Source organism: Diadema antillarum, unplaced genomic scaffold, assembly GCF_040938485.1.
Source record: "Diadema antillarum isolate AM-2024a unplaced genomic scaffold, OU_Dant_1.0 scf00000076, whole genome shotgun sequence".
Lineage (NCBI taxonomy): Eukaryota > Metazoa > Echinodermata > Echinoidea > Diadematoida > Diadematidae > Diadema > Diadema antillarum.
This window is the reverse complement of record NW_027270965.1, coordinates 1,883,472-1,907,282: the sequence shown is the minus strand read 5'-3', so window position 1 is coordinate 1,907,282 and position 23,811 is coordinate 1,883,472. Positions and strand designations below refer to the sequence as shown.

The 23,811-nt window shown below is 38.3% G+C and overlaps 2 protein-coding genes across 3 annotated transcripts; both read right to left on the bottom strand.

The window, feature by feature from the left end:
- Positions 1-258: 258 nt before the first annotated feature.
- Positions 259-6,750, bottom strand: LOC139717540 (uncharacterized). 2 transcript variants are annotated; one of them, XM_071629048.1, is made up of 2 exons: positions 6,613-6,750; positions 259-1,987 (listed from the first exon to the last, which is right to left on the bottom strand). In XM_071629048.1, the coding sequence occupies exon 2, from the start codon at positions 1,745-1,747 to the stop codon at positions 317-319; it is 1,431 nt and encodes a 476-aa protein (XP_071485149.1). In that variant the 5' UTR covers positions 1,748-1,987; positions 6,613-6,750; the 3' UTR covers positions 259-316. The 2 variants fall into 2 exon arrangements, with proteins under 2 accessions (XP_071485149.1, XP_071485150.1); XM_071629049.1 differs by lacking the exon at positions 6,613-6,750 and adding an exon at positions 4,770-4,804.
- Positions 6,751-11,608: 4,858 nt separating this feature from the next.
- Positions 11,609-15,225, bottom strand: LOC139717525 (uncharacterized). Its single transcript, XM_071629029.1, has 3 exons — positions 15,100-15,225; positions 12,664-12,768; positions 11,609-11,761 (listed from the first exon to the last, which is right to left on the bottom strand). The coding sequence occupies exons 1-3, from the start codon at positions 15,223-15,225 to the stop codon at positions 11,609-11,611; spliced, it is 384 nt and encodes a 127-aa protein (XP_071485130.1).
- Between the last annotated feature and the right edge of the window lie 8,586 nt (positions 15,226-23,811).

The window sequence follows — 23,811 nt, the reverse complement described above, 5'->3', positions numbered from 1 at the left end:
CTTTCCGTCCAGAGCTAACATTATTTACCTATACATATGCATGTGTAACGATTGACACATGTCATACAGGGCCTACTAACCAGAAAGGTTAATAGTTTACACAATGAGTGCATGTTAGCATCAACATTAATCACAGTCGCAGGAAGAGCATTGCAGTTCAAAGTTGTAGGGGTTTTTTATTCGTCAACTAGGCAAGTCACAATGTGTGTATGCGTGTGTGTGTGTGTGGGGGGGGGGAGGGGGGGGGGGGCTGACACTAGAACGGCATCAGGTGCCAGTTGAATTTTGTCACACACCCCTCAAGAAGGTTATCATCTCACTTGCTGTTGAGTTCATTCATCAGATGGTGCAAATATGGCGTTTTCTTGTAACAGTACAGGGTCTCATTAGCCTCGATGACGAGCGTTCCCGATGACGGGACGGCAAGAGACGGTGTGAGGACAGGCTTCTCGAAATCCAGCTTGATGATCTCCTCGGGTGTCGCCTCCCGTCCGATCGAAATCTCGTGGACTCCAACCATGCCGCAGCGAGAATCGTGGTGCAGACAGTAAAGCGAGTCTTTGACTCGATCCGCCGCGATACATGTGACGTTCTTACTGCCAAAGTTGGTGGAAAACAGGATTCTACCCGAGCCATCCACGAACCGCACCCGCTTGCCGCCGTCGTTGGTCAGTACAGCAATGGGTCCAGACGGCATGGCAGCCAAGCCGCGGATTTTGAGCTCGTTTTCCAGGGTGACCACTCCTATCGGTCTCCCCTCATTTGGGTCAAAGACGTGTACGGTGGAACCATTGGACTGCGCTGCCAAGATCAGGCCACCCCTGTCCACAGCGACGTAGTGAAATTTCTTGGCTTGGTCTCCAAGGGCCCTGAGATAGCGCCATTCACCAGGCACTGTTTGATGGAATAGTTCCAGAGTGTCGTTGGTGGTACCGGCGACAAATTTCCCGCCGGAAAGATGTGTGGTTGTTGTCAATACAGACGTCCCGGATATTTTCGTCACTTTCTGCATTTTCTTATCTTTGATGTTTGATGTGTAGACAGAACTCCCATCATGTTCAAACACTATTTCATCTGGTCCCGTACAGCCAAGTAACGTCACAGGCTGATATAAGTCCCGATTCTTCAGCATCCACCTGTCTTCCACGCCCTCTAGTTTCCCAATGTCGCATCCTTGCCCTCGTTTGAATTGTAATTTCTCCACCTCTCGTGCTATCTCAGTTATGTTCCCACTGTTGACCAATTCCTCGTCGAGATTTTCCGTCAGCGACCTCACTGCTTCCTGAAAATCATTCGGCAACCTTTTTCCACCTACAGTGACATGATGTTGAACTCTCACGTGCGCATCGTTGATGGCGCTCGACTCTTTACCAAGCCTGGATTTCAATCTGTTCACACACTCATCAATTCTCCGTTGAGCTCCGGCAATCTCGCAAGCCAGAATCTGTGTGTTATCATGAATTATCTTGCAAGAGTCGTTGGCATCCTTAAAAGCCTGCTCCAGCTTTGATCTCCTCATGAGATTGATCTTCATGATCTCCTTGTCGGCTTCGAGGTTGATTCTGCCGACGAGCTCGCGGTGCTTGTCCGCCACCTGCTTTCTTTCCTCTCCCTCGGCCGCGGCGATCCTTCCGGTGATCTCTGTCAGGTGGGTGTGGATCTTGGCTGCACTCTGGTTGACTTCTTCCTCCACTTGTCTGAGTTTGTGTATCTTCGCAACTCCTCGATTTATCAAATTGGAATTCATGATGTCTTTCCGTCGGCCAGTTGTAATATCCAAGATTACGACTCCGTTTCTTCCTAGCACAATCGGTGGAAATTAATTGATTGGTTGCCTTACGCCTACAAGATGGACTTCCTTTTCTAGTTGCCAGACGGTTTTCCTCCGAGAGCTAGGGACGGTCCAATTTTGTCAGGACATATTTTTCACACGCAGTGCTCATCATGCAAACAGGAGATGGTTAATATGGTGAGCTGTCTTCGTCATCTACAAACACAAGCAGAATAGAAAATAGTTAATAATGTGACCGTGCACCTCAAAACGAACATAAAGTCGCGCACACTGATTTCGCGTGAGGACTGAAAATAAGTGAAATGCGTCAACCTAGCCGAACTTGACTTTTTCATATTTTCTGAAAGAGCGGGTCTTCTTTTACATTATGCTAAAATTTGGTATCATAAAACGGGCAGGAAAGTGTGTTTTTTAGCAGTTTATCTCGAACATTTTTGGAAGAATAGTGTGATTAGGTGTGTCTCTAGAATCCCTTTTTCATTTCTGAAAAACCTTGTCCACACTCTTCACTTTCAACTCTAATAACTTTTGAAAAGATAGTGCTACTGCTTTGAAAGTTGGCATTAATTATGGACAGAATGTGTTAATGAGGCATTCCTAATTTCAGTTCAATCAGATAATCCCTTCATTGTTGTTACTCTGGTGGTTTACTTCCTGTTTTTTGTCCCATTCATCGCACAGCCAGCACGGTCTGGTAAAGATTAAGCGCTTGAATAGACACTGTACTTCAGAGCCTCTTTTCTCAGTTCACACTTTTCCTGAGTTTGTCCTTTCTTTCCGATATTTAGATAGATTAGGAGAGTCCATTTGATTTGAGTTATACATAATCTTAAAGCTTAGTGTCTGCTCTTTCAGAATATGGTCTTAACTAAAAATTCATGTCTGGCGACTTTTTGTTTGTTTTGAGGTGCAGGGTCACATATAGTAGTCACAATAACACTGGAACATCAAATATATTCATGTATACCCACAGAAAGCATAACATAATGGTGGGCAATGCAGAAAAATGAACAACCTTTGAGAGTATACATTTACATGTACATTAAACTTGTAGTTTCCCCATAATAAAAACAGTTTGTATAATAAGGGGTATATGAAATAACACTGGGAAGCACGTCCCGGGATCTATAATGCATTCAATTCCGGAAATGGTCTTAAAGAATCTGTGTTGTCGGTCTCAATACAATCCCATATTCATAACCAAAGCATTACGGGATAAAGAAAAAAAGGTACAGTACTGAGATCAATAGTAAGATCTATCACGAACTCGTTACAATAATAAATTTAGGAATACTGTATTTGATATCACATCAATGTATGCATTTTTTTTATGGGAAAGAGAAGTAGTATGCATATCCAAACGATAGAAATACGGAAAGACTACATTTTGGCCATAAAAGATTACTACAGGGTATAAATAAACTATTTAAAGACAAATAGGTAATCTGGATTAGTGACCCATATCGTGTCAAAGAAAACCGAAGAGCAAATTTAACTTAGATGACTGAAAGCAGCAATTCATATAATGGACCACATCAATGACAGTTTGGGCTAAATCGGACAATCCGTGCAAAAGATATGAATTCTTAAAAGTCCAGATGCCGTCATCACTAGATATAGGGAGACTACAAGTACACTTCATGACATCATTACGGATAGCAATACAGCGTGTAAAGAAAATATACGAAGAATTCAGCAACTTTTCATTTTTCATAAAAAGTCCTTATACCATCGACTTGCTACTGATACATGTTAAGGCACTAAGGGTGATATTATTCTCGCTGCTTTCTGAAAGAGGTCATCATCATCATCTCGTATCATCACACAACCATTTCCCAATGTCTAGTGCATGCAAGAGCCACGTCATTCGCCACTGCCAGGTCCCTCTCGGTACAAGGTTGAAAGAGGTGAATACCAAGTGCTTCATTGTGATGGAAGAGTGAGAAAAAGTTCTAAATATTTCTAATTATTCTCTTCACATGGTTGTCCATAATGACGTAGTTGAAGTGTACTAGTTTAATTATCCGGAAAACTAGTATAGTCCTATAGTTCAGCTGGGATGCAATGCTCCAAACGTAGCTACAGCAACAATGAATTCAGTCATGTGTGATGACACATGATACGCCTACATCAATAGATATGCCCAATTATACTGTGTAGACCTACTGATAGAGAGAAAACAAACAACTGACATTCTTTCGGAGGCAAGTAAACATGGACGTGACAGGCGAAGGCTGAAAAGGAATTTACCAAAAGTTCATTTTGAGTATTCAGTGAACACAGAATATACATATCAGTGAGGTTTGGGAAAATCAGACAATCTGTTTGAATGTTTTGTTTCCGTTATAATATAATCAGATATCTATTCGCCGTCCAAGCTGAATACAGGAAGACGCACAAGATATATGACATTAGGGCAGCAATTATCAAAATATACCAGGGAATTAAAGACAGTTTCATTTTTCCCGCATTGATGAAAGAGCACTGACTTTTTAAAGTCTTCTAGAGGGCATGGGAAATGATACAAATTTGTGGAAGGAATGCGTATGACAAAATAAAACGTGTAAAATATGAACTCCACTGTCTATTACTCACATCTTCATTTATTTTTCGAGTACTGATCGCTGTTGTGATCACTTAAATTCTACACCTGAAGCCATTCTGGTGCACTCAGCAGGAGTTTTCATAATCCGTCAATCTACGCGTATAGTTCTAATTCCACAAGTAAAGCATTTAACCTTTTGTATCACATGATTTCTCGAAACTGGTAGGCCTAAATGAAGCTAAGGTGGTCCCAATGAGCCCAGTATGCTGCCAGACGTTTCATCTGGAATATTTGTTACCAGTAATGCAATTGTCACATAAAGAGAAATGAAACGTGCAAACAGACAGGAAGTGGGGAAGAGAAGAAACGGGACCCATTTGATAATGGGACTACCAAAACAGCGTGTTGCTATGTCCTACGTCAGTTAGTTACCTGGAATTGCGACGAATTGATTTGAAAATACTTTGCCGATTAGCACTCTGAAATCAGCCGAGTGTACACCTGTTTAAACGAAGTAACAAGGACATATAAATCTAAATATTTAAAGACTGAGAAGTGATATAAGTACGAGATAATTTTGAAGCAATTTAACACATTCATTCAGATAATGCGCAACCTGGGTACGTCAGCTTTCAAACCCTTGAAAGTTAATTCAGTATTGAGGGAATGTATTCAAGAAATATTCATGGCTGCTCGAAAGAATTTGGTAAGATCGATCAGGTATTATTTAAGAGTTCCCTTGATGAGGTATGCCAGTTTACATACAATAATTGCGAATGAATGTCATATCAAGTACATAAAGGAGGTATAGAAAAGCTCAAGAAGTACGCGAACGCGGACACATGTCAAGCAGTTAACTACCTTCCAATGCTGATCAACACCATTTGCGGAATCATTCTTATCCCAGAAGATATGAAACTCTGGAATGATCTCCCTCAGCATACCGTGGACATAAATCCAGCGCGACCCTTCAATCTGCATCCCCCAAATTAACCCAAATTGTGTGATTTTATTACCCAAACTCTATCCTCGTCGAACCCCACTTCAAACTTCCTGGTACAGATCCCAGGGGACCGTTCGGAAGTGACGAACACAAAGTACACGGTAGGTTAAAAAAATAGAGTTCCAACTGGCTTTAATAGATATTCGAACAGCTGCCAGTTTTCTGTTGATGTACAAAGAATTTCGCAGGTGTATTTCTACTTTTGATGATTGGGGTTTGATGACGCCGTCGTTCTGAAGATTCATGTTAAATATCCTTACATAAATATCGGGTAAATTTTACTTGACTATTTTATATCAAATAAAACGATCGAAACGTGATTAACCTAATACAATTTAAAAATCTTGTTGGCATGAAACACAAAAGTCATTCCCATCATAAACATGTGTGAAAGTGTAAGATTTTGTGGAAATGTTTGAAATTTTACTTTTGGTCCCTGCAAATTTTATCACTACTTCATCCCTTCATATAGATTATAGGGCCTATGAAAGGGAAAAGTGTGGGTGTGTTTCAGTGGACCCCACAAGAAGTTCAAGTTCAAGTTCAAGTTCAATTTTAAAGATGAGAATTGATGTCCTGAGGAAAAACATTGCACGGACGTCCGAGAAGGCAGTCAGTACAAAACTATCACTACACTTACTGGCCTACTTTCCAAATTCCACCGTCCTGTGTCATGGACATAAACTCCTGCCCTCCATCATTCACTCACATCTCCAACAAGCAATACCCATCAAAGCTCGACTGCTAAGCGGGGTATAGGCCTACCCAACCATGAAGCTTCATGACCAAACCATCAACTCTCGCCTACACACCATAAGAGGCAAAACAAGCCCAGAATGCTTGAAACAGTGACCCACCAGTACTGGTGGGTGAATGCTCACTGTACAAAACTTTCAGGAACAGCTTCCTCACGAAGTGGCCAAAGCGACGGGAAATGCATCTCACCAAAACTGCAACAACCAAATTCATTCTTCCTTGATCTTGCTGCAACTCCACCACTATTCCCTCAGACTAGAGAAACCCTTCTCTGTTTTATAATCTATCACTGAGCTTTCTTCTTGACATACATACCAAACCCGCACCTGTATACAAAGTATAAAATATTATTAATTGTAATCCTGTAACCTTGCCTACTAGTACTATTCATTCACAAATCTCACGTCTTAAACAGCTCTGCAACGTACAGGCAGTTCTCCTCACTGGAGGAATTCAAGCAAAGAAGAAAAGTAACACGATTAGAATTTGATTTATATCAATCTTTACAGTCCTTACCATGCTCTGTACATGTCACATGTACAAGAATCAACTTCACCTTATCAGTCCGATGAAAAGGAAATTTCATCTCCGTTTCCGTACCCCTGTGGCTTACTTCGTTGGATGCTAGTTTAACACTACACGTAAAATGGCGTTGTTCTGGTGGTCCCGAGCGAATGTGTTGGGGTTCTCCCCGCATGCGGATTGCGAAATCGCGAGCGGTGCGTCATGCGTCATGTCACACAGGCCGTTGACGTGTATTGGAATTGCCAGTACTTGCCTATTGGACTGTGTTCCCGAGACAATAACAGAAACCGTGGCATTCATGGCTGTTAATCACGTCTGCATACCTTGCCCCAATCCAAACCAGGGAGGTGAGAACCCGATCCCTCGTAGTGCAGAGTGCATACATTCTCGGAAGTGGGGTCATCTAAAAATAAGAACTGCTGATTATTAATACATTCTTGGACGTCTGTGTTTTAACATGCGCTGGTATGTGTGTGCATGTGCATAAGTGTTTACATGGATATCATGATAATGATAATAATAACAATCATATACATATGTTTATATATATATTATGATTACAGTTATTATTTATATATATATATATATATATATATATATATATTCATATGTTATATAATATGTATAGGCCTATATACATTATGTGATAATGTGTGTATGGTACACTTACACTCGAAAGCTGGTGTAAGAGATGGCTTATTGTTTAGGGAATTGCGATGAAATATTTTGTTGAGAAATGACCAGAAAACTTTTCTATCAGAATGCGTTGAAAAAATGAAAATATGAACTGGTATCGTTATGTATTCCCGAAAAACATCTAAAGAACTATGACGGAATTCCAATACACACCCCTGTACGTTTTACTGCAATTTTTATACGCTCTAATTGATCAATACCAAAAGAACGCAATATGGTCTTAATGAATATGTATATTTGCTTTATTCATCTATTAACCTTAAATTAATTATTTTCTTCAATTTTATAACTGATAATGATCACAATATTTATAACTAATAATGATCACAATACAAATATTACAACTTATAAGTAACCCCATCATAATTGGAGCTGGAGTGATACGATATTATTATTGCAACTTTTAGTTGTGTGATTTCGTTTAACAATAGTGTCAGTAACTTTAATTGAATGTATAGGTGCTATGTTTGTGTTGTTTACATATAGACACTAGTGTGTGTGTGTGCGTGTGTGTGTGTGTGAGTATGTGTGTGTGTGTGTGTGTGTGTGAGTGTGTGTGTTTGTGTGTGTTGTGTGTATGTGTGTGTGTGTGTGTGTATGCTATTAACGAGAGAGTTCTAGAAATAGTGCAGCTCCGAAACCAGCGCGTCACGTGATAATACAAACATCGATGTGACAAGATCAATGAGGGGATGTCAGATTATAGACCTCACGCTGATAACAATATACCGTAGGAAAGTATGTAAAAAAAAAGAAATACAGGATATTTAGCGTTCAAAGACAGTCGGCAATTCAAAAGATCATAGTATATCATGCTCCAAAGGACTGGTGACGGATATTAGTATTTATGTGTGTTTGGGTGTGTTGTATGTTCGCGAGTACGCGAGTACAACCGCACTCTGAATAAGCGGACTACAATAATCGTTATGTGAGGTACACTGTATTAATATAGTGCTGTACATTCATTGATAACAAACAATTGAAGCAAGAAGTGTACATTCCAAAGGTCATTTAAGTACATATACATGGTAAATGCAATTGAGATATCTCATTTGTTACCCGACAGAACATTGTTTTTTTTTTCTTACAACACCACGAATGCTTATCGGAAGATTTTTTTCGGTGTGTATGTGTTTGATTTGACCTTTGTATATAATATAAAATTCATGTACAACTGAGACCCAGTGACACGAAAAACAGTTATACATATTTGTTTCGCAAGCATGCCGTACTTAATTGCAGCAGACCTCAAAACTGTTTTTCAGCATGGTATCTGATGATTCTGTGCTATACATTTCATGTATTCAGGCAAACTCAGATTATAATTATTATAATGTATGCGGTAGGACCGAAACTATGTTATAAACAAGACAGGACAATAGACAAAAGAAAAGAAGGTGATAAAAAAATGAGAGGAATCAGTTGGATATTGCGCTTTGACGTCACCAAATATGCAAAGTACTGTATCATAGGCTCCCTATCCATCTCAAAGTTTCCCATGCGCCTCACTCGCAGAGAAATATTTGCTGTTGCACTCAGACCACGGCTTGGACCAAGTCCAAGTGGTCCAAGTAGTGTCAGAGATGTATAAAAGAAATGTGAATAGTTCTTACATTCCGTGAAAAATTAGGCGCAGTCTATTCAAGGAGGTAAAGTGGAGTTGAAATAGGCTTCTCATCACCTTTTATTAAAATCCTGTCCCATAGCACTCGTGACCAGTCACAATTCGTACTGTAGTGCATGAAAACTGGACTGAAACAACAACATAAATCGAAAATCTTGCTACCAGGTGCTTTACCTATCACACATATCAAACTTTCAACGAACAATAGAATGTGTATATAACTACAATACTTTAACACCTGTTGACGCTAAAAATGACAATAGAAAGGAATGCAAGAAAGCTGACGCTCGCCAGAGTTGAAACATATTTTACTGATTTGATCTTCATGCCGAAACTTGCCGCGACTTTGACAAGAGCGTTCAAAGTCCACACATGCACACACAAATCCGCCCATACACACACACACACACACACACACACACACACATCCCCGCACCCACTCACACAAACACACAATACAATCGAATACTATGTAAAGGGGTGAGCATACTTGTTTGGCAATATTTTTTCTTGCTATATCTCGCAGTTCATTAAATCAACTCTTTTTGTCAATTAGGTATCTGGGCCCTGTGGCATAAAATTTGAGATTAAACATAAGCTGATAAATCATACATAGGAGTCTGAATACTCAATGCTGATTGGTTGATACCTAACATATAGGTTTGATTTCTGACTTGTTTGATTTTATCTTTCATAAATAATGCAACGGTGGGGGGGGGGGGGGTGTTTCACGAAGTCGAACTTGATTTAAGACTGAATAAAGATTATGTTATGCCACTGGTTTCCCTGTTCAATCTCATTAGCCTAATCATCACTCACTTCACATTATCATTAATGTTCACAAAATTAATGTTCCTAGTTTCCCGCACTCTTTGTAGTTGTAAGCTTTTCACCCCCCTTATTTCCCCCTTTTCCTCAGAGGTACCCACATGATACAAGCTTTTCGCAGAGTGTATAAGAGTGTATGTATCTTTTTTGTACTGACCATGTAGACATGAACATGTTGCTAATCCTGTCTGGTTATGTATATTTTTAACGACTCGCATGTCAAATGTATAATATTGTTTCTTGTACATTCTGTTGAAAAAAAAAAGTGAAAAACGAATTTGAATTTGAATTTGAATTTGAATCTTATATCATCATAGCTACATGAAAAAAAAGTATCCAAAATCTTCATTTTCATTAAAAATTTGAGCAACATTGACGACATACACAGAGCATACCAAATCTTTTAGTCAACCTTAAATTTTAAGCTCGACTCAAATTCTTTGTGAAACACTCCAAGGGACCCCATATATACAGATTATTTATATTGCTAGTGAAAATCGTCATTCAGAGGCAATTTATCCAATCCGTCTCAAATAATCTTACACTAATACATTCAATTTAATTGTGTTTTTATTTCCATTAAACAGAAAGATGATACAAATAGAAAGTATAGTTACATTAAAGAAATCATATTTTATTAACAATTTGCAAACAGTGCAAATCATAAAGGTTTGATACAATATGATATGAATTGAATAACGAATGAATAGAAACAATGCACATTTTGCAATGGTGATAAAAAAGTAACTGTATTGACGGAAAGGAGTCTACTGAAAAGAGGAGCTTATACAACGTTGATCACTAAAACAGACACCTTGGTGAAGTAGATATTTCCATTCCCATCCTTATTTAATGTGTACTTTGCATAATGTATATACTTGGAAAACAACAACAATAACAACAATTATGCTGTTATTCATTATCACATATATTTTGTTGAATTACGTTTTTGAAACTATGTATCACACATTGTGTTCTTCTTATGCATTGTATACAATTTCCCTGTTTATTTGATGGAAATGAAAATAAATTTGAGCCTTTGAACCTTTGAAGATAAAGCTCTGTTAGATTTTTAAACACAAGGTTCACCTTTTGAGCAGAATGCCCCGCCCCAAAGAGAGAGAGAGAGAGAGAGAGAGAGAGAGAAATGTCATATTTGAAACAGGTGTCTGAAACAGGTGTCTTGCAATGAACACGCTGTTGTGGAAAATACCCTTACCAATGAAAGGGATAGTATAGTATTGGTGGAGATGAGGATTGGCCTTTTAACTTTTTGCGAGATACCAAGAAATCACTTATGAAATACACAGAGCATACCATTCTAAGAGGAATTCGGAGTTAATTTGATAAAAATCGGATTTGGAATGGCTGAGACATCCGAAAACAAGGTAAAACAAAGTGATCCTAATAAAAGGTGGGTTCCACCTTTTATTAGGATTGCTCTGTTTTGAATATCTGAGCGATTTCAAGACCAATTTTCATCAAACAAATGTTGAATCACTCTTGGAATCACATGCTCTTTTATTTTTGATAAAAGGTTTCTCAATTTCTAATCCAAAAATGATAGAAACCCGAAATTAGGTCTTAACCAAAACTATACTATCCCTTTAAGTTTCACCACTCTGCACGCACTTAGGCCTACTCTGAGAGATACAATAGAGCTGTAAAAAAAAATCGCTCACATGAATCATGCGAAAATTCTCGTAACAAACACAACAACTACGTAATAATTAAAGATACACGTTGCTATAGATAAAAAGCTAGTCTGACCACAGCTCATAGAATGGGTCAAACGCGATGGATGTCCACCTGGATGTGAGGTCCAGATGAAACGTTAGTCTAGAAGTATGGGTCACGGTGGTATTGGTTATTTCGGCAGATGCAATTGTCGCCCTGTTCGCATTCCTCGCCAGAGTAGGTGTAGCAGCCCATACGACCGCAACAAGGGGTGGAAGAACCGGGTTGGCACTCGTTTCCCTGAGTGATGCATACCTGGATAGCAGGATGAGCAGCGAGGGAGGATTCAGTGATTCATGTTTACCAATACATAGATTGTACATGTATGTGTATAGGCCTACATGATAGTACCGCATAGCACCTGCCACAGCCAGCGCTACGTTTTTAAAAGTTGGGGGGGGGGGGGGGGGAGGGGCAGGTTTATTACTTCTCATGCCATTTTGAGTTTCATCAGCTAACGAGCATAAAAGCAAAACAAAACGAAACTAAAAAGCCCTTCAGCGCAACTTTCTGATTCCATTTTCGGCTTCCTTCTAAACCAGCTGGCAAGCACACACACACACACACACACACACGCATACACACGCACACACAAAGGGCCTTACCCACGCTCCACTTCAAGATTTCATCAACCGTGGCGAAAACATAACCATCCTATTTTTTGTGCCACTTCCGGGAAAAAAAAGCCCCTCCCCCGTTCCGCCGGCCCTGCCTGCTACGAAGTATCCAGAACATTTTCCGAAGCGCACATACTATATAATAAACACTTTTTTTAAGAGGCCTTATAATGCGTAACTAATGTCCCATCTCTAACATGAGTGAGAACCTGTATCTATCAACTTAGCACGTATACATTTGCATTTAGGCACACCGTTCTTTCTATCAACCCTAAGGTATCTGCAATTGGATTTCCCATCACCGTCAGTAGACAAACATTAACAAACGTTGGTGGAGTTATATTACAGAGAGTTTCAGCCAAGACAAACACACACTCAGAAACCCCCTCCCCACAAACTACTAATGCTATATTCTGCCAAGATCACTTTCGAAACACTCGCCTGACGAATAAAAAAAAAAAAAAAACATTTTATTTTTCCTCTGCGACTATATATTTTTATGTATACGTAATCACGGATAAGCACTGAGTTCTAACTCACTTCTCGTGGTCTGGAGCTAACTCGGGTCCCTGATTTCATCTTTCTCGCTTGTAAGTAATCAGCCAACAGTCTCCTGATGACCGATGAGGGCGCCGTCTGAAATCCCTGCTCGGAAAAAAACATGTACAAGTCGTTTGATGGCGGAGACGATTCGACGTGTGTGACACTCCTTCTAGTTCTTTCTACCAAGATGGAATTTGAGTTTGCTATCATTACATGCACATGCAACTCCAGTCTTCACGTCAATCTGAAATCGTTAAGATAACACACCATCGCCTTTCTCCATGCATAATATGCACTCAAATAATTCATAATCTGTCACTCTTGAAAGCATACATTATTCTACTTCGTGCACATTTCATACTTTGTTATATAGGTCCTATTCTACGATTCGCTTTGCCTTTTCTTTTTGGTCTTTCTTTTTTAATTGATCAAATAATATGATTGTTTCATGCATACTTTGTATTCTATTTCACTTTTTTGTTGTTGGATGTTGGATGAAAATAGGATCCTTCATGACAAAAAGAGGTTCTAACCATTGGGTGCATTCATGTTCGGAGATACTGCTGCTTGACTAATGATATCTCCCACTCAACTGCATTGAATGTAGCAATAACATCAACCGTCGGATTAATGTAAGTGATACCTGTCATAGTAACATCAATTCCTAAAAATAGTTTTAACCTCACACCACCGCGAGTGGAAGTAAACGCGCAGGAATGTTTTTGCACGACGAAAAACGAACAAACCCACAAAGTGATTGGTTCAAGTCAATGTGAAAAGACGCAGTGATGAACGTTTTGTACTGGAAAAGTGGAAGTAGGATAAAATATCCATAAATTTCTTAACATTTCCAAAATGCAACGATCTCGATTTTGCTCCTCGACATTTAAGTAATGTGGCCATGTCCAGACTGCTACACTCTCCATTGGTGGCTTTTGTACTCTACAAGGCGGTACCCTAACCTAGTACACTGTATACCTCTTTGCATTTGCATAGGCTATGCACGTACAAACTACTTGACGTGAGTGGGGACAACATGTAGCCACATGTGGATGCTGGTCAAATCCACATGTGGGTCAAATACGTTCAGCAACGCGAACTCCAACACCGAACATGAATTGACTAAATTTGATAATCTCTGAGGGTTGGTGTTAGGCAGTGGAAAAGAAAGAAACACGTCAAAGGATTTACAAATGGTATTATGATTCAGGGACAGTATACATTCTGAGACAGTTTATAGACACTGAGACAAAGACAAAAGAGAACAATAAAAGCAAGTTACAACATTTTGTACGTTTTCTATAACAAAAGCAATCCAATATATTCAGTTTGATTTAAGTAATCTTAGCATCTTCTCGAAGTATCACTGGTATTTTATCGACAGTGAACAAAATTTTTCTCATGGTTAATAAAAACAAACAACAACAAATTCTCCCTTGGAAATTGACCAAATCATTTGATATGTGCACAAGATGCTGCAATGTAACATAGAGCAACTTCAAAACCAGAAATTTGCGTACAGATTGAAATTTGAAAAGTATAAAGGAAATTCTTGTCGAAGTTATCATATTACACACTACATACAAACTATACGTCATAGCAGGCATCGTATACAATGTGCCGTATAGCCGATAACCGCCATAGCCGATAACCGCCATGAATAAATACATTGAACTATAATCATTTTCATTACAAAATATAGCGTTTGCTATTAACGAGGCAAAATTCTTTGCGTTACAAAATTACAGGACGGTAATGGTAAAACGTTCTCTTGCAGTGGGTTCAAAGATGATACCTTACATTACACTTTATTGCTTGGATTTACAAAGATGGACGATGCAAAGTGTAGATGAAGAGCGAAAATTTATACTATATCTACAAAATGAACTATAAATAAAGTCATTGATGTCGCACGTAATACAAAATAATCGAAATATTCAAGAAAAAAAAAGGATCACAAAAAGGGACAAAGAACAAAAAATTAATTGAGACCTGTGCTGATCATGAAAATCCACGAAACAAAGAACACATAACAAAATGTTCCTTACAGGGATTTTTGATAAAAGTTCGTGTATCTACCCAACAGAATAATGTGATGCATGAGAATTCAACATTCTAAAAAAAATGGATTTAATATGGCGACATTCATTAGGCGAGACTTCAGCGTCTAGAATTTTAAATCCGGAACTTCAATTCGTAGGAAAAAAAAATACATGAGGAATTGAATGCTACTGGTTTTTTTTTTTTTCATCGGTACTTCAATTCGTAGGAAAAAGATTTAAATGAGGAATAACTATTGAATGCTACTATAGGTTTTTTTTTCTATAATAACGAGGGTTGTAATACAAACATTATAAAATCGGTATGTAGGTCTACATATAAGGACTGGTTGATACAGGAATATTTGCAACAATTATGATAATTGCTGTTTACCTGAAAACTTTGTGGTTCCCTCCGTTCACACCGCTCTGAGGCGTAGGCTCCGGGTAAAGTGGAGAAGACGAAGAAAATGAGAAGAGACAAGCAACACACGTAGAGTTTCCAGCTCCAAGATGCCATGGTTTCCTTCGATGTACGGTAATCCTGCGCGAGAGTGCATAGAGAGCCTTCAAAGAGCCCACTGTCCACCAGGGCCGTGTTGCATAAAACCCTTACCGCTGGACTTACCGCTCTTTTCTAGCGGTAAGTCTTCAAGTTAGCGGTAAATTTTATAATCCTTGATGCTGATTGGCTGTGACGCCTAATTTTGACGGTAGTTACCACTGAAATTCAACGGTAAGTTTTATGCAACGGGCCCCTGGTGTTCATTAATGTGGACAATGGAATCTTTGCATCAGTGACCATCATGTAACTGTCACTACATCATGACGCCGTTGTTGGTTGTGTTAAACTATCCAGTGTATCATCTCATAATATAATTGCGACCAGTTAAATGTCACGAGGGCCTTGTACTTGTTTTTGTTTCTAACAAGCATACACTGTAATTTATATTCGTATGAGAATAATACGAATGAATGCATTGGAATGAAGAAGTCAAATGTCAAGTGACTCACACCTTAATCTGAGATAATATCAATTACACAATGAATTTCACACCGTCATATCTCAATCAATCGTGCATTTCATCCCCCTCTATAGTTTTTACGTAGCGTTAGTATTGCTCCTATGTACTGTCATGACCAGAATCATCTAAATTAGATTACTCGTTCCTACAAATGTAAAATTAAGTAAGCTCAAATGACTTGACATGGTTAACAGAGGTTCTCTCAGTCGAAATATTTTTTAGTCTTCAGTTTTACGACACATTTTGAGACAATTGATGTATTGATACATTTAACTCACAACATTGTCCACGGGTACAAGGATTGACACCAACAATTATGGAAAACATTAATGGTCATGTGAATGAAAGCTATAAAACGAAACACAGAGGGATATCGTATTCATTATAAACTCGGGAACTGGCAGTAATATCAGACAGATCTCTATCCAAATATCAAACAATTATCTTATCAGCTCATATGTTTTGTTGTTGCTGTTGTTTCTAAAGGAACGCCAATTTTAGCAAAGATGACGTTACATGATGAACCATACGAAACAATCAGATCATTTGATTATTATGAACTATACAAGAATAACAATGAGATGAAAGCATACATTGTAGTGCTTAAAGGCATAATTTAACATTTGCAGAAGAAACAAAAACCCAGCGTTAGTGCTCTAATATAGTTCTAAAATGTGAGTTACGGATAGAAACGACATCTGTAAAAATTTGAATCCGTATAATCAATTTTAAGTATTGTTAAATACACAAAATGTGAACAATAGTTATAATAAAAATGATTCCAGACTAAACCGTCTACAGTTACAGTTTAATGAGAAAAATACTGATATCTCCTTGTATTTTAGGCTTTCTTGCAAAAATCTTATATGGTAGGATGTTTTGTGATACAACAGACCTACGCGTATGCATCAAATGTGATATCTTGAAAAAACATTTAAATCACTGCTCCCAAAGGTAAACAGGACCTTTAACTGTGTGACTTAATTAAGCTGATGTGTAATCATTTCTTACAAGAAGTCAAACAGATTGGCACATGCTTACTGAGGAAAAAAAAATGTCATTAGAAATGGCGTGCACACTTGTTACATCGAATCAAAATACGTATGAAAATTAAAATGAAATTGATATGTTGGTTTTAAGAATGCCATGTTGTAAAGCTTCATTACGCAATAATTGATTATAATATATCTGATTTATGAGAACAAGATGCAATCCTCTGATGTCATTTTGAAATAATTGGTAACGAAAACCAGGAGGTAAAAGATGAACTCAAAGAAAATGTATCTTGTTTAGGACTGTACATATTTACTCTTTAACACCTTTATACACCACCCTTGTCGTATCTCCGCTTTCTGCTCTGTCCCTATCTGCCTCTCTCTCTCTCTGCCCCCCTCTCTCTCCCCCCTCTCTCTCCCCCCCCCCCCCCCTCTCTCTCTTTTTCTTTCTTTTCCTTCTCTCAGTCTATTTGTCCTTCTATCCGTATACTTCGTCGTGCAAGAATAGAATAATGTTAGCCACCGGGCATTAATAATGGTCTTTTTGGTTTCTGAATTGGCTTGTCAAGCCGACTTTTGCTGAAAAAGGCGACACAGTCCTCTAATTCCTTCGCACCTCTCACCCATTTCATACCCCCTTCGTTTCCTAATATGGGTGTAATTCTGGCTTCAGGCCTTAGTATTGCCTATTCACGTATGTTATGGTATGTTCAAGTGGCCTATGTTTATCTTCATGTTCTCAATGGCGAGCGGTTCAAAGTGCTTGACTTGACTCACAATGACGTTTAAGCCGGATACCTCGCTTCAAATGTCGTCTACTTCACGGAGGCATAAGTCTAGACAGCCTTACACCCTGCAATACACCAACAAACACAAACACGCACAAACACACACACACACACACACACACACACACACACACACACACACACATCTTTTCTGGTCCTCAATAAAAAAAATTAAAAGTTCTTCTCTTTTTCTTATGCCATGCTGTTAAAACAAAATGTGACTAATCGAATGCAAAGCCAAATCTGCTTTAGTTTATTGATAGTAGTTGAGAACTTTAAAAAAACAAACTTGCTTGTGATTCACTGATATGTTGTCAATGGGTTTGTACACACAAATTAGACACACCGCAAAGTTACTTAAATTCGATATTTGCAGACAGATAACTATCAAATTAGCCATTCCTTGCTATGTCAGCCTTATTATCTCACTCAGGAGAGAAAAAAAATAACCAGTTGCCTATACACAAGTGATGCAAAGCGTTCAAAACTTCATAAAGATAATATAATTATACTGGATAAATGCGTAGGATATATGTTCATATAGCACAAAGATTAACAAAAGTACCGTTGATGTTGTTGTTATAATCTTTTATATATTAAAAGAATTGTTATTCCTTTTTTTTTTTTAGTATTTTAATTACGGCATTTTGGTTGAGAGAGATGCTTCAATTAAGTCTGGCTTCTCTTGTTGAATTCCAGGCATGCGTGCAGGAAGAGCAGTGATTAAATCAGTCTAATGGAAAACATTGCTCTTCAAGACCATTCAGGAAGCGGGAGGGTGTATATGGAAGGATGGAGCCCGTAAATCCCTGCAGGCATGACTACCAGATGAGGTGGGTCCCATTCCGCATCCGAATTCACATCAGCAACGATACTTACATCTCACATGACCCGTTAAACCCATACGTGGACCACTTTAATTTTACGGTTTCCTTCCCCCTTTTAAACTCCAACAAGTATACTAAGTGGTACAATGTTCAGGATTCAATGCACCACATGCGATATTTTGCTAGGTTTAGGTTATGCTCAATTTAATGTTTAAGATTAAAAAAAAAGTCTAATTCTGCACATTATTATTGCTAAATGTGAGCTTGGAAGCACTTTTCCTGTCATCTTAAGTAGGTACATCAAAGGGAAGGAACAAGACAAAAGTCTGAAATAATACGGATGTTCCTCTCATTCTCAGTGAATATAGTCATGTTGATATCGAATAATAAAAAGAATTCAATGTCCGCATTATATCATAATTCTACGTTAATGCATAATGAATATATACTAAAGACGCAGAAAAACTATTTGTAAATTATTAAGGGACGTGTACATTTACTTAAATGCAGTCAAATGCATTTATATTTTTTTCATATACCGCTAGATCATAATTTTTTGAGGGACGTATACATCTACTTAGATGCAAACAAATTCATTTACCGCTAGGTCAATTAGTCAATTTTACTCCGCTCATAGTATGTAGAGAGTCCTTTTCTTTTCCCCATCTGATATTCAAAAGCTGTCGACATGTCACAAACTCAATTTTCTGCTATCAAGTAAGCCGGATTTTAGTGGTACGTGAGAAGGCATCTCATAACTCGCTGTCTTTCTTCCCCATTCCTTACCCATGCGTGACTTTAATTCGTCGAATTAAAATGCAGGACAATGCTTGCAGGAAACCGAGACGAAATCAACAGGAAGACCGTGTCACAATTCTTAAAGTGGAAAGAAATTTTCCATTTTGTTTCAGTTTATGTTTGTCTTCAGGAGTTTATTAATCGGCGATCGGAGGAAGATGTGTTTCGAAAAGCAAAGAAGAATATCATACAGGCCGAAAAAAAAGAAGATAATTTTGTCTCGATGTACGTAAAACAATCAAACAAACAAACAAACAATGAAGGTTCACGAAAGTTGAGAGAAGTCAGGCGTGTGCTTAGAGGGTCACGCTCTTCATTTGATGTCGGATTTCAAAATATTTAATGTGCAATGCTATGCTTTAGAAAGTGAAAAAATTCAAAATATTTCAAGTGCTTTGATATTGATCACAACTCTTTTACTGCATACTATATCAAATGAAATGACATTTTCTTCTTTCAAATCACATTAAAAGTGAGTTGTTATCTTTAATCTATTTTTTCCGTATTGTAAAAATCTAGTAACGTTGGATTTAACTCGGTTCATCTTTGTAATAGTGAATGTGATTTCTTTATACCAATAGTACCATTAGATACATCTAAATAGAATGTTGTGAGGTGGTGACTTATGAAAGCCACCTTTATTTTACGTAAATTTTGTAGTCGCAGCCATTTCCAATTACCGCTGTCTAATGACAATTTGGTAGTGATATACAAACTTGAACATTCCAAAAGGCTTCTGTCTCAGGCATGTCCAAATTTAACGAAACTTCTGCCCTTTTTTTCTGGATGCTTCTCTATAATTACGGCCAAAGCAAACATGGGACATTCATACTTCATCGTAGTTAAATGATTGAACCATAACGTCCTGAGTACTCAGAATTTATCACATTTTTATTCATGAAATATACCGTACATCTTCCTATGGCAATGTTCAACAGAAAACAGTTTTATCACTTAAACATTTGTACTTATGATATCAATTGAATTTCTGCACACTAGTTAACTACTATGTAGTTGAATACCTGAAATCTGTGTGTTATATTTCATGGACAGTCAAATCCCGCCATCACATGTAGAATATCTCATCAGAAAAAAAAAATAGTTCTTTCATGGCTATCAATTCATAACCATGTCACTTTTCTTTCCATGTTTCTCTCCATGTTTCTAAAAAGCGAGATGTGTCTGTAACATTATTTGACCAATTTGATTTATCTGAGTGGCCGATTATAAAGTTTGATATGTAATATCCACTGATATTCGACACTGCACATAACAATGATGGTCTTTAGCTTTCGTGTAAAGAAGGAACATTCCCTGAACTAAAATACGATTATATAGCGTTACGCCAATGTAAAAGCCTTGGGCGTATATCTCCTGATCTCATACACTCAATTGCTCAATGACCAAATACCTTTAAATAGCAAATCTCTATCTCACAATCATAAAGTTTAAGTTAGTGGTTGCCTATGTAAAATAAGAATGAATGATAGATTAGGCATGAACGTTGAAGTAAATGTCACAATGATTTCATCATTGTCGAGAACTCGGCTTACGGGGATTCATTTTAAATCTTGGTCTACTCTTGACCGTCGTTATGTCAAGAAAAGATAAATATGTTGTTTTTCACATACTGTTGCCGTCATTAGTATCAATTACAAAGCACAGAATGCTTAGAATATCAAAACCAAGGATTTTGCAATACACGAGATCCTTTGCTTCTTACTCTTTAGGTATATTGTTTCGCTCTGTTATGATTGTAATCTGTTCCCGTAGAAAATGGATCAGTACAAAGTTATTTACATTTTATATAAATCTTTGCTAAAATATGGTGCTAAATTGAATTTCGGGAATTGATTCTTCTGTAATGATCTCAGTCACTACATGATAAAACTAGAGGAACATGCTTTAACCAGAAACTATATAAAAGACAACGTCTACAGCACACGACATTATTGATAGATATGTATAATGAAAACAAAAGAGATGGGAATTGAAAGGGATGAAAAAAAGAGAAAAAGAATAACTCACTGGTTTAAATGTTTCCGAGGATGAAGAAGTCCCTGACCGAAAGCCGAGTGTTTCCAACAAACAGGATTAATACAACAAATAGACACCGAACTTTTGGCGCGCTCTGCCGAGTAGAAGCGAAATGACAGAATGATTTCTCGTTGAACCTGTCAAATCATTTCCGTGAGTCGGCGTGAACGAATTTTCCAATCTCTCGATCGACGCAAGCGCGATGCAAATAGATCGTGTGTATTCTAACTTATGTAAGGGAAAAAAACGCCGTGGTGTTGGCGTTGGTGGTGGGTGGGGGGGGGGGGGGGGGGTGATTGGGTGTATATGGGGCGAAACAGCATCTGAACGCCCCATATTGGGAAATACATAGGAAGTGACGTCAATAAGGCAAGAATGGATTGAAGCTATCTGCAAATTAAAGAGTCGAGTTTCATGGATTTATATTATACTCCTTGATAGATTGGGCACTTTGGCTAAGTTCGCAGAATTCATAAAGGTGCTCGTGACTGCTATAGCAAATTGTGAATTGCAATCCTCCTTTTGGTGCCATGTCGGCAATTGATTGTGTCATTGATATAATTATTGCCTGGTGCGCCGTTCCGAAGAATATTATTTGTTTTTATGTATCTGCATGAAATTACAGGTACATCACATTCTTAACATTCTCTGCTCTACAAAAATCCTGCATCTCATTTTTTTTTCTCTCTCACCCTCCCTCTTACTCTCTTTGTGTGTCTATACCTCGGTGCTCTCTCAATTTTTGTCTCCTGTAGTCTTTTCTCCATCCGTCCCTTTGCCTTCAGCATTCATCTCTCAGCCCGCTCCTCCATCTCCTATGACTAACCATTCAGAAAGACACAACAGTTATCACCGCTTCGTGTCCCTCTCAAAATCATACGTCTTTCTAATTCACCGACACGTGTTTACGCGGAAAGAAAGAGTTTAAATAGTCACATCCGGTTTTCTTCTTAGCTCATGCTGGAGAATCAAACGCTGTTTGGTTCCAGACAACGACGCAGCTTGTTAGTCAAATCTTTCCTTCTTCGAAAGCTGACAACTTGGGAGAGTCGTTGCTCACGTCTTCGGGAGATTTCATACAGTCCAACCACACGTAGTTTCCATCTTCTAATTAAAGCGTTTGTATTCAGCAAGGCTCGACATGAAAGCAGCAGAGGATATCAACGAGAACATTGCATCAGCGTAGCTACACCCCAACAGAACAAAATCACCAAAAGGCATGTGGAAAAATCACCACAAATCATCAAAAATCATCAAATTTTGAAAATTGTGGTTTAGGGTTCAACTTCAAGAAAATCACAAACTGATTCATGATTGATCACATTAATAAACTTCCATCAACACTCTGCATGATTGCACTGGGCTAGTCTCGGTGCAATGTATTGCAGAACACGCTATAAGATAGTCAAACGCACTAAATGCGAAACGTGTACGATATGTACAGGTAATACCTCAGTATGTGTGTGTGTGTGTGTGTGTGTGTGTGTGTGTGTGTGCGTGACTAAAGACAAACATTTTCAGGAAATTGCAACTTAGTGTAAGGGGAACACTTTGGGGAAAGTGCATTTTCGTTAGTATTCATTATGATTATTTTTGTTGGTTTTGAAATCGTCCAAAATTTACCAAAAATCACCAAATATCAATTTGGTTACCAGGCTAAAACTTTATCACCAAGGGTTTCCAAAAATCGCGAAATTTCACCATTTTTGGTTACTGAGATCACCATCTGGCAACACAGTATTGCGTTACTTCGTTATACTAGCAGCCTAGATTGAATTTGCACGGTGCATTTCAAATGAAAATGATTATCCGACGCAAATCTGAGTCATGGAGTCACTGACGAAAAAACACTTTTATATGCATACGTGCATATTTTGAGAGAATAAAGTCTCTGAATAAAAGTCTATTCATAACGACCGGAACTGAGTTACAGATGAGCGTTGTTGTTGTTGTTGTTGTTGTTGTTGTTGTGCTCTAGGATGTATAAACACCAAACACATTTAAGCAAGACAGTATTATTCAATGGGTATTGCATAATGCATCCCAATCAGAAAGTAGGCCTATGGTTGCGCGGCCAAATTTAGCAGGAAAAGAGCTTATACGAACGTCGTATCGAAAACGACATATTAGTAGCATGCAAATTCTCACTAAGAGTTTACGATTCTAAGTTCTATGATAAAAGATATCTTCAAAACAGACATGTAATTGAAAGGCTCTTTTCCAAATCGTGTTATATTCAAAAGCAGTCTGTGTTACAAAGCTGCTGTGTGGTACTACACAGAAGCTTTGCTTTGTCCTTATAAAGGAACTTTGTATCGTGATCGAGTTTAAGGAGACGTATGTGCACTTCGATAACACCACAAACCACAAACCGTGGATTGCCTGTTACCGGTCCGAAGGTGTATAATGCTGCTGTATCACACTCCCTGATTCCGACCTTCGCGGTTGGAATACAACCTGCGCGCACAAAGGTACAGATTATGCTGTGGTTTGTCGATCGAAGATACGGTAATTTCCTATCTACTGTAGATGGTGTATAGCAGAATCTGACTCAGTGGCTTAGGGTTTGCTGGCGATGGATTTCTGTCCACTTTCATTTATAACTCTGAAAGGATGATAACAACAAAATGAATCTT

What these genes read in the sequence shown, in the direction of transcription:
- LOC139717540 (XM_071629048.1), bottom strand. Translation starts at nt 1,747, where the DNA reads ATGAATTCCAATTTGATAAATCGAGGAGTTGCGAAGATACACAAACTC.
- LOC139717525 (XM_071629029.1), bottom strand. Translation starts at nt 15,225, where the DNA reads ATGGCATCTTGGAGCTGGAAACTCTACGTGTGTTGCTTGTCTCTTCTC. An exon ending in GGGAACCACAAAGTTTTCAG is followed by an intron (nt 12,769 to 15,099) that starts GTAAACAGCAAT and finishes TTTTCCGAGCAG; the next exon opens with GGATTTCAGACGGCGCCCTC. An exon ending in TTAGCTCCAGACCACGAGAA is followed by an intron (nt 11,762 to 12,663) that starts GTGAGTTAGAAC and finishes CCTGCTATCCAG; the next exon opens with GTATGCATCACTCAGGGAAA.